At 33.7% G+C, this 11889-nt stretch overlaps 1 protein-coding gene across 9 annotated transcripts; it reads left to right on the top strand.

The window, feature by feature from the left end:
* Positions 1–391: 391 nt before the first annotated feature.
* On the top strand, positions 392–11889 carry LOC117211593 (F-BAR domain only protein 2). Of its 9 annotated transcripts, XM_033455646.1 has the most exons (14): positions 392–681; positions 2166–2477; positions 2977–3234; positions 3319–3514; positions 3583–3903; positions 4740–4853; positions 7928–8027; positions 8430–8691; positions 8788–8837; positions 8910–9052; positions 9195–9675; positions 9749–9965; positions 10035–10383; positions 10535–11889. In XM_033455646.1, the coding sequence occupies exons 1-14, from the start codon at positions 652–654 to the stop codon at positions 10603–10605; spliced, it is 2904 nt and encodes a 967-aa protein (XP_033311537.1). In that variant the 5' UTR covers positions 392–651; the 3' UTR covers positions 10606–11889. The 9 variants fall into 9 exon arrangements, with proteins under 9 accessions (XP_033311537.1, XP_033311535.1, XP_033311540.1 ...); XM_033455644.1 differs by having other exon boundaries at positions 7928–8018; positions 8788–9052; XM_033455649.1 differs by lacking the exon at positions 8910–9052 and having other exon boundaries at positions 8788–8860.

The following is an 11889-nucleotide window of genomic DNA, read 5'->3' as shown; positions in this document are numbered from 1 at the left end:
AAGAAAATATGATTTCTTGCGTTCACTTTTTATTTTGAGAATTGTATCGGAAACTCTCGAAATGTTTATAATTCAGCTCATAGTGATAATTATTTTTAATTTATATTACATGAAAGCCAAAAATAAAATCTCTGTTAAAAGTAATTGTTTTGTAATACTTGAAAGAAAGCAAAAAATACGAAATTTCAATCGGAATACGATCATTGTACAATTATGTATCAACACTGATTGTAAATTGTGATTTTTTTAACAATAATACACAGTGCTAAATGCGGAGGAAGAAAGTACTTTTATCAACTGTTTTGGTTTTAGTTACTAGCTTTGCCTGTGGTTTGTAAGATGACGCTGTACGGTATTTATCAAAAGGAGAGGAAGGGAGACGAGTAACGTGCAACGGAGATAGTTGAAATAAGTTGACCTGTGTCTCCGCGGTCGAGCGCGCTCGTTCTGCTCGAAACGTTCGAGCACGAAACGTTACGTTAGTTTGTCGTAAATTGAGTTACGTCTCGTCGTATCTGTTGTACGGTTCGGATATTGCATCGTGTAGTCCTCAGTGTGTGCATATGTGTGTATCAATGATTCGTTATTAACGGTGCAGTTCGGCCTGATATATCAGAAGATAAATTATGATGGTCTGATCGCGGTTCCAACATGACTGTGGATTTCGCCGACTACTTTTGGGTGAGTGTCTTTTCGCTTGTTATCCCAGAATGTCATCCTCGTTAGATTTAGGTTAGGTACGGAGAGAAACCCTCTTCCTTTCCCTTTTTGTCTTATCCTGCGTAAGAACTCTTAACAAACTACTCTCGTGACTGTCCCTACGTCACGCTACTGTAACATTTTTTGTTTTCGTCTAAATATTATCGTGTTTCACCTAATGAAATCTCCTTTTCTGTCTTTCTTCCACCGTACTATAATCATCCTCGTTCTTCTCCTTTTCTCCTTTACGCGGCACGTTTGTCTTTATACTTTTCCGCGAATACAAGGTTATTCATTTCACCTCCTTGTCATCTCGTTTTCCTATCATCTCCATGACCTATGGAAAAATGATCGCACGTTGACATATGTATTACGTTTTCTATGCATGTTTATAGTTTAAGTGCAGAAGAAAGTGAAATTGTTAGGTTTGTTTAAAAGTTCCAAGATCTTTTGTCATAACTTGTATTATTAATTATATTTTCCTATTGTATAGTTTTACATATTTCGATATAAATTTTGTATATTTTTCTTTTAAGATGATTGCAACACAGATCTCTACTAAATGAAAATTTCCCTTTGTAGACAAGAATTATTGGAAATTTTGCATTTTTTCTATGCTTTAACAAATTTTAGCGACATAAAGAGTCAAATGTTTCTTATAATTTTGTGTTAAGGGCTTTAGTTTTATAAATTTTTTGGAGGATTTGACATTGTTTTCCTGACAGAAGCATGGTACAGATAAGATAGCTACCACTTCCTTTCATTTCCCTTAAAATTTTATCTATTGAAGATTATTATATGTAGGATATAATTATGATGACTCAAATATCAAATTTTATAAAAAAGGCTATAATGATTCATTTATTTTTTATGAAGCTAATGTTTTATTATAGTATTTAAGAATTTATAAAATAAAAGGGATTTTTATTGATCTTGCTTCCTTCGCTTATATTCTATTGAAAAATATTACAGAATCTATAGAAAAAGAGTTATAGTCTATTAATTTAACTAAAACAAAATTTTGTAAATTTTGTTATTCTGTACTAATAAAATTTGCAATAAAAATTTATGCCATATGTCATGAGTGACAAGTAATATGTACAATAGGATGATAAGAGTAATAATATGTAATGACAGCTTATTGTAGCGACGTTACTCAAGTGTTCTACTCTGTGTGAGTTTACAGCATGATCAGGGTTCAAGTGTTAAGTGGCTAAGTGGTCTTAAGTATAGCTTTAGTATATGTCTTTTAGGCATGATACTTTAATTGCAAATGAAATATATTTTCTATTAATAAAAAAATTCTGATCCTAGTAACATATCAGTAAATAGTTCTCAAGCATTTATTAATATGTATTAGAAGTAAGAAATGAAAGTGTATTGATATATACAATAATACATTGTGAATGCACTGTAAATGTGATAGAAAGTATTTAGACAAAAAGAATATTTTTCTGTAATTCAAGGGCGAAAAGAATAATGGATATGACGTGTTATATCATAACATGAAGCATGGTGCAGTTGCAAGCAAGGAGTTGGCTGAGTTTCTGAAAGAACGATCGACCATAGAAGAAAATAATTATAAGGTTCTGAGTAAGCTAGCTAAACAAGCTGGCAGTAGCAGTAGTACACAAGGAACATTTGCACCTGTTTGGGCTGCCTTAAGAGGAGCAGCAGAAAAACTTGCTGGTTTGCACTTGCAAATGGCCCAAAGAGTGACTGAACTAATAAAAGATGTATCAAAATATACAGATGAATTACATAAGAAACACAAGGCTGTATGTAACTTTCTCTTCTTAATTTTCTTATATAGAGATAAGTCAAAGTTTTAGATATTTTCTGCAAATAATTGTTTATATAGAATGTGTTAAAATTGCTAAGCATATTTAGTAAGTAATATAGTATGGATTATTCTAGTAATACATAGAAAAGATATTTACAATAAATTTCATTGTTTTATATTAACAATTAAAGCTTCTTTTATGTTGCAACATGTTTTTTTTATTTGTTGCACTTATTGTAACTATTTATCATATTGAAGTATGAATCATTTTGTATATTTTGTACCCTATCAGTATCCGCCCACAGTCAGGTCACTAGGTTCTCTCAGACAGTAGTGTTTGTAAAGATATAAAGATAATGTTTATCAAATAACACTGATAAGCAATTATTTGAAATAGCTAATTAATTAACATATTACTTTGTAGTTGATTTTGATGCTTGGTTATATTTATATTATAAAAAAACATATATGTAAACAAAACAAATAATATGTAGGTAAAAGAGGAAGAGTCATCTACCTTGGAAGTTGTGCAAAGTATACAGAATATTACTGTGACATTACATAAGGCAAAAGATATGCGTATGCAAAAGGGTCTTGAATTAGAAAAATTGCGGAAAGACAATGCCAGCCAAAAAGAATTAGAAAAAGCAGAAATTAAGTTTAAAAAAGCACAGGACGATTACAAAACTCTGGTTGATAAATATATGGGCATAAGAAATGATTTTCAAACCAAAATGACTCAAACATGCAGGGTACTTTTCTAACTTATCACTCTTAAATGAAATTTTCTATGAAAATTGGCATAATACTAATGAATCTATTCTTTCCTTATTAAGCGATTCCAATATGTAGAGGAAACACACTTAAAGCATATGAAGGAATTTTTAAACATCTATGCTGATGTTTTGCAGTCAAATCATGAACAAGTTGGTCAAGTTCATATTGATTTTAAACGGCAATGTTCAGACATGACAGTGGACAAATTATTAGAGCAATTTGTACAAAGCAAATATACAGGTTTTGAGAAACCAGGTAAAAATCTTTGTAATATATGGACAGAGTTTAGTATTTAGTACATAAATCATTTTCTCATAAATCAGGTACATTCGAATATGAAGAGATCATAACAGGTTTAGGAGAAATGACCAGTCATTCTCAGTTGGAAAGCAATGTTGAAACACCTAAGGAAACATCAAAAGGAGCTAATGGAGAAACAGGCGTTGCTGGTAACATTCACAGTTCAAAAAACGATCGGGGATTAAAAGGGGAGGGTTGTCAGGTGGATGAGGAAAAGGGGACGGTACAAGAAAAAACAAATGAAAATCTGAATGAAAGAGACAGAGAATTGTCACATGCACAAGCCACCAAGGCTTCCCGGCGTACTACCTCGCTACTCAACCTGTTCATGTCCAACTCCCAGGGTAGGTTCTTAAAGTTGAATAGAATGTACAAAACCTCATTCTATTTTAATTGCAATAGTTTTTATCTACCTTGATGTAATGTAACTTTTGGTTATTATTATAAAGTATCATACTTTAACATAATCAATATCAATTATAACAAATTTTATGACTAATAAAATTGTTAAAATTTAAGCTATTTAAAAATACGTGAAATTGATTTTTCCAGTCACACATTATGTCTTGGTAGATGTGTTTTGCAGTTTTTTATTTATCACATCAATACTATTTTATTATTTTATTCACATACATACACTTGACCAATTTATTTTTTAGCACTGAATCACAAATTTAATTAATCTAGGCATATGCGAAACAACTTTATTGACTTATGCTTATGTGGTTGTGTTACAATGCTTGCGCGTTATAATCTAACAATAGGTGGAGGATGACATTGCAAGTTATCATGTATTCCAGGGGGTTTATAAATGTATTTTTTTTTCTTTTTCTTTAGCATAAATATTGAATTTATAAGTGAATGAATTTACTAATTATAATTAAATCTAATTAATAATTAAATTAATTATTAATTAAAAATAACTTATAATTAAAATGTAATCAACACTTTATATACTTACAGTTTTTATTACAAGATTATCAGGTTTTTTTTAATACAAATCTGATGATAAAATGATATCACTTAAACTAATATCCCTCTGGAGTGCTATTGATGCCACTGAAAGTGCATAGTGTAATTAAATTTTAATAGATATAAGTATGAAAATAGCAAGATGAAGAAAAAAGGGCCATTGGAGTCACAGATCATTGAAAGATATAAGCAATGAGTGTTGTTTCAGACAAACAGAAGCAAGCAGGGTCTGGTTCGGCACCTGCAACTCCTCAGGGGAACAACCTGCCTCCTGCTGTTCCACCTCCCAGCATCTCCAGGAACCCTCTCAGAGGATCTAAATGTAACTGCTTACATTGTCATTACCTATACCCTTGCCATATCCATTACTCGCATTTTAATGTAATTACTAGACTATTGGTACTATTTTACACACCACAGTATAGGTACTGTTTTACACATACACATACAAGAGATCTGTATGAAAATGTTGCTTTCTTTGGTAGTTAGATCAAAGCATTTAAGGTGAGGGTTTATCATTAGTAAATTTCTGCAGCTTTCTATAACATTTTTTCAAAACTTTATTAAAAATTATTTAAGAAAATATCGATATTCATTAAAATTTACAAATCTTTTCAAATTTTGCTGTTGTATTCTAAATGTTTGCATTGTTACTAATTATACCTAATTGTTCTTTTTTATGAATATTTGATTGATTTTTTTAAGCACTATTTAGATGTAATTAATTATAATGAAAATATCAAGATCCATCGTATAATTAAAATATAACTGAATATAACTAAAAATTATATGAAATATAATTAAAATATAACATAAATAAGTGATTGTGTTCAGTTGAAATTAACGGAGAGATATATTTGTATAGAATTTTAAGTGACCAATTTTAACGAAGCACTCCTTTCACACACCTTTATCTTTATCTTGCTCTATTGGTTGTTCTCTATCTATGGTATTTGGTAACAGTTTTATTACCATAGCTCTTCCAATATAATTCTATTGTCATACAGGATATGTGGTTAAATAAAATATCTGGTGACTTACAGTGGTAACGTGTATTATGGTTCCTCCACTCTGCACTCTTTTAGATCAGCAGTGTACGTATACTAACATTGTTCAAGCACACTAAATTAATGTTACGTGCATAGAGACATATTGTAAGATAATAACTGGTGATATACTGCTAATTCACAGATAATTAGAAGGATACATATCTAACATTAATTTATTCTTAGCTTTGAAAGCACATTTAAAATATTTCTTCAGTCAACATAAATGGTCTTATATTTGTAGATACATCTCACACAATAAAGGGAAGAAATATTTTTTGTTCTTGTTTGACTAACACTGAAACAAGCTTGCTTAGACAATAGGCTTTAGTTCTAGAATTACATGGTAATCTAATCAGGCAACTTAATATTTTGTTTTTTTGTTTTTTTTTTTCATAAAGTGTTACTTACATAAATTGTTTTTCTAACAATCTTTTATGTAAACTTATATCAAGGGGTTCTTCTATCAACACGGCTCATTGTGAAATTTTTATTTATATTTTATGCTCACTCTTCCTTGATAAAAAAGACATTGTTAATTTAACATAGAAGTTAGAGTTAAGAAGAATTGTGCATTTTGGAAAGTTTCTGAAATTGAAACTATCTATGGTGTATTAATAAAATGGTAGCAAATTTCATGTCATACACATTGATTCATAGATATCTCCCATTTCCTTTTAAAAAAAAACCTTCAGTACCTAACATCTCGAGGCTGATTCTTGAACGGGTCAATTGTAAATTAATTTTTGAAACTTTCTCTGTTGCCTCTATAACAAACACATGTCCTCATAGAATTAATTAAATAAAGGGAGTTGGATTTGGATAAAGTTGAAATACGAATGTGGGGTTGGCTACTGACGGGGCCTCAGGTGAGCCTCTTATGAGTCTGTTACTGCATGGCTCACTTGTAATTCGTATTTATTTTCCAAGTGCAGATATCTTTTATGATATAGCGTAATGTGATTCTGCAAGCAACCCTTTTTATATTCATTAGTCGCATCATTGTCCAATGTAGTTATTGTAAATGTTCCTTTTGTATCACGATATCTCTTTCCCCTCTTGTACTTCTTTTTTTTTTTTCTTTATTTCATTGAATGTTCGTAATGCTAAAGTTAATACGATTAATCAATATGTACAAGGTTCAAAATTATTATATGAAGTTATCGTATCTCATTTTCGAATTATCGTCACTCTACTCGTAATTTCGCATGTCGATAGTTAACATCTTTGCTTGCAGAACATGTGTATCGTATGCCCTACCGATTCGTAGAGAAGTATACAAGAGATATACAAACACGAGATGAAATTGCGTAATCTCTTATATATGGTTAACTGTTCTGAGAAAAATCGAGAAAAGAATATCCTATCATTAACACTGTAGGAAGTACATATGTCATTATTGTTAGAAAAACAATTTAAAAGAAGAAATTGGACTTCTGCAGATCTGTATATGATTTGATGGTGATGGTGTATGGGTTTTCTTATACCTCTGCTAATGTAACGTGCTATACTTTTTTGCTATTATCTGTATCTCCTATCTATTATTTTTAATGACTTAATGCAGCAATTAAAACTATTTTGTCGATTTTAGAATGTGCTGATATGTTTTTCTGTTGAAAGATCGTTGATGTTTCAAAACGAATATTAAGTTGTAAGAGAATATAAGTGTAGTGGAAACAGAAATTTATGTCAGCATAATTAGAGAGAATGCTGTCAAAAAAGAGCTCGTGAAAAGTGCATCTGCTACTTGTTGATCCGGTGACAATTATTTTGTTTGTCCTGTAGATATTTAATCACGTTGCGCTATGCCTTAAACACTTGGAAAGTAAATTGATTTCTATCTGTCGTTGAATCGGAGATTTTATATTAATTTCTCGATTAATGATATTATCTTTTTCGATACAGATACGTTGACACCGCAAACGTAGTTCCTTTCTGCTTCTTACAATTAGTCTTACAATTAGTTTATAATTATTTCCTTTTACTCTATATTAAGAAGAGTAACGCCATATCAATTAAGTTAATCAACGAAATAATTATTTGATAAAAATTGCTTCTCTCGAGAGTAATATATTATTATTAGACTCGATTTATGCACCTAAATGTAGCGTTTGACGCTAACTGCGATTAAAAGGTACAATTTATTTTCCATAATAATAAACGAGTTTCCTTGATTCTTATATATTATAGAGAAGAGAATAATTTTTATCGTTTTTTAATATTGTAATGACTAGAAGTTAGAAATACTACATGTCATTGTATGAGAACTTTTGATATCGAGTATTCAGATTTACTACGAAAAGTTAAGTGCTGCTTTGTTCTCTACATACCGTGTGTCCACAACCAACAGGGTTTCTTCGCAGCAGAAGAGAGAAAAGAAAGGAAAAGAAGGCGAAAAAGAAGAAGGATATTGTGGAAACGAGCAGCAACAAAGAAGAAAAGTCTGACCTGTCAGTATATGCTCATTCAGCAGATCTAGTGCACCAGAGATCAATCCCATGATCGAGCTTAAAAATTTATCATTGGAGAATATTAAAACCCTGATAACCAGTAGCACAAATAGCATTTTTATACAAAAAGCTTGATCATAGTATTAGATCTTATGCCTACCTCCTTTATTCTTTTTTTTTCTTTTTATTCTTCTTTTACAATTTTTATTGGCACGTTAGTACCGCTAAAGCACAATGATGTTGTAACGTAAAATAACGCACGATTATTAATAATTTAGTTTCTGATACGTAAAATAAAAGACAGAGAAAAGAAAGAGATTTTATCATGTGTACATGATGCACTGGGCCTGCTGGAACACTTGAGGGTATATCCTACTGAACTGCGCTAATTCTATATAATAGGGAGGATAAGGATGACAGTAGAAAGTCTGAAACACCGACACCGGAAGTAGATGAGGATGGTTTCTGTATTAGACCAAAAGCAGAGCCGTGGGAGAATGAGAAAGGATTTTATTCTAGCTCAGATACCGATTCCGAAGATGAGAGGGAACGAAAGATCCGAGTGGAAATAAAACCACTAAGCAACGGCGGAGCACCGATGAGCGCCAGCGTGGACGAACTCAGGGCGACCGTGGAAAATCTATCGTTATCGCCTGCACCGACGGTACGTTCTTCACTTCTCTTCGATTTTTCTTTCTTAGGTGTTAATACTTTCAGAGGATCTTTTTTCTCCAACGATATCCTTCCGATTACGTAACAGGGACGCAGAGGATCAAATAACGATTCAGATCATCATATGAAAAGGTCTCAGTCAGTGTCACAGCAATTAGGAGGTAAGCCAAGCTCGGATTTACTTGGCCTAAACTTGTTCAATCCTAGCAGTACACCATCGAGCGCCTCAACGCCGACTGGTAGTCATCCGTACGCGCCATTGCAAAGTCCTCCGCCACTGTCTTTGTCACCGACGCCTCAACCACAGCCGCCACAATCCGCACCACCTACACATCCTCACCCACGATTCCCTGGTGAGTTTACGGGAGTCTCGTCGTCGCACTATCAGCTTATCGGGACGCTTTCTGTGTCTTGTCAAAAGTATCATGTCGTTATATGTGTACTATGGGAACTTAGGCTATGTACAGGAAATGTAGAAGGTTTCATCGTTTGCAGATGGAGATTTGTTTTCGGAAGTAGGAGACATCACTCCGGCCTTACCTCCCAAGCAATCCGCATCCTCCACTCCGACAGGATCCATCATCATTCCTAGACCTCCGTCCCGAAGAGGAGAAGGTCCTTCGCCAAGGGGTAGAATGTCACCGGCAACTATATCCAGAGCCGATAGCGTGGCTAGCTTAGAATTTCGTACAGCTGGTGTTGGTGTTGGCTCTTCCAGGGGCCCATCTCCGCTCACGATTGGACTCGCAGACACTATACCTTTAGCAGTTGCTTTCCATGAGATAGTACACTCTTATTTCAGAGGTACCGATGAAACACGGTGTCAGGTGAAACTCAGTGGAGATATGATGTTATCGTTTCCTGCTGGTATCGTCGCCGTGTTAGCGAATAATCCAAGCCCTGCGAAACTTACGTTTCGCGTGCGAAACAGTAACAGATTGGAAAAATTGTTCCCTAATAATCAGCTTGTCAGCATGTAAGTTACGATAGGATGAAGATTGTGGTAAATAGTTCGTACGAGAATGTTCGAATATTGATATTTTGTGCAGGGATGCAACGCAGACAACTGTCGACAGTACAATTTTTGAATTCAATATGAGTGCCTTAACTACGTTGTTACGCAAACAGGCTGAACAAAACCCTTCAGCTTCGTATTTTAACGTCGACATACTCAAGTATCAAATCAAGTGCAAGGAGGGAGCAGGTTCATGCCCTTTCCAGCTGGTTGCCTATTGGAAGTGTGAAACGACTCATACCGATCTTAAGGTACGTACTTATCGTTGATACATTACTACAGCAATCTTTTGCTAAACAAACAATTTACGGGTGTTTCAGATTGATTATAAATATAACAGTCGTGCTATGGCTTCTCCGAGTCCACTGTTAAACCTTCATGTGGCTGCACCCATAGACGGGGGTTTCAAGTCACTGAATAGTAAACCTCAGGCACAGTGGTTACAAGACACGAATCGGGTACTGTGGAAGTTCACGGAACTGTCGCAGCACAGCGAAGGTAACGGCGTAGGCTCATTGAAAGCTCGGGTGGAACTTGCGCATGGGCCAGGAAACCAAGGAACCATATTCACACAGTTTAATTGCGAAGGGACCACATTATCTGGTGTTGAGTTCGAGCTTTTAGGCCCGGGATATAGATTAAGTTTAGTAAAGCGTAGATTCGTATCTGGTGAGTGATTTACTTTCTATATTTTTTTCTCTATCTATTTGTTTCTTTAGCTTCTTTAGTTACGATAGTGTCCTTACACGCGCGATGTTCTTACAAGAAGTTAACAATGTATATAAATTACATTACGAGAACAATTTCTGTGTACTTTCAGGAAAGTATATTTGTGATGGAGATTCTGACTCACGAAGTAGATACGCTGCTCCACCATCCAATGTGGATTGACGACTTCCAGAATGGGCGCCTCAATGGGAGAGCCTGCCCATTTAATATTGGCACTTGCTTGTTCATTCACTGCCCATACCACGACTAATGTTCGTTCAAATTCGAAATCGGCGTGGGGAAGCCTGTTGGATACCAAAGAACGTGTGCGATACAATAATAAGATTACATAGTAGACGAATAATTTGTACAGATGCCGTGATGCTACGTGATTTCCATATAGCAGAATGTAAAGTTTATTCGCGTTACGTGTTAAAAAAGGAAAAGAAAGGATCTTGGATACGAGAAAGCGGCAAATGAAGATCACATAAATTCGTATCCTTCATAAATTAAGATGAGTATGGTACGATATATATGATCCTAGGCGAAGAAAATATTTGGACAGAAATGTAACGAAAAACATAGTTGGACTTCGTAAGTCACTCGCTACCTGATGAATAGCGTTCTGTGTTTTATAACTTGTATATTTTTCAATTTTTCTATATATTCTCGATTAGATTGTACTATTTTAGTAAAGTTTGTACGTGATACGTAAACGAGGTGTAACTACGACGACGACGATGACGATAACGACAGCAGAAAACGTTTAAAACGTCGAAGAGTAAGTAGACTTTTCTCGCATAAAACCTTTGGTGTCCAGCATATTTTTCACCACGATATTCTCGCCATATTATTGTGTCTATATATATATATATACATATATATAATCAAAATACATACGTTATGACTTTTTTTACCTAACAGCACGGAAAAGCTCTAGAAAAGATCATCAAACAGTACAATGTTCTTAATCTATTGTTAAATTTTGCGTTAATTTTAATGTAATTATTATATATTGCTATCTTATCGTTAAGAAGGTTTGAAAGAAATGTAAAGATTCTGTAACACCAATTAACTTCGTGTCTGTACATTAGCGTTTCTATTTTATACGAAGGCCCTATATTTACTTTTTAAATTTTTCGATGTAGTCCTATGATATACGTTTTCAGATCTGTTTTTACCGATATCCGCGGAATTTTTGAAAAAATATTTGGTTACACGTACATTTAAAAAATTAATGGTTCTCGAAATGAAATCGTGTTTTTTGTTTCACAAGACAATTCAACTTTATTGCGCGGCGATTCCTGCGTACGTTGACGCTGGTAAAGAAAAAAAAAAGCAAAAAAAGAATTGCAACGTAGTTTTGCTTTATTTATGAACAAAGAAAATAGCGAGGACGTTAAGAACAAAATGTTCGATAGATTAGTAATAGTTCATACGTATGCTAAGTGAAATTGGCAAGTAATG

Source organism: Bombus bifarius, unplaced genomic scaffold, assembly GCF_011952205.1.
Source record: "Bombus bifarius isolate JDL3187 unplaced genomic scaffold, Bbif_JDL3187 scf7180000008239, whole genome shotgun sequence".
NCBI classification, from domain to species: Eukaryota; Metazoa; Arthropoda; class Insecta; order Hymenoptera; family Apidae; genus Bombus; species Bombus bifarius.
The sequence above is the reverse complement of the archived record's forward strand: the minus strand, read 5'-3'. Positions and strand labels throughout refer to the sequence as shown.

Coding starts and splice junctions, on each gene's coding strand:
- LOC117211593 (XM_033455643.1), top strand. CDS start 652: ATGACTGTGGATTTCGCCGACTACTTTTGG. Junction 9,676..9,748: donor AATAATCAGCTTGTCAGCAT/GTAAGTTACGAT, acceptor TATTTTGTGCAG/GGATGCAACGCAGACAACTG. Junction 10,384..10,534: donor AAAGCGTAGATTCGTATCTG/GTGAGTGATTTA, acceptor GTGTACTTTCAG/GAAAGTATATTTGTGATGGA.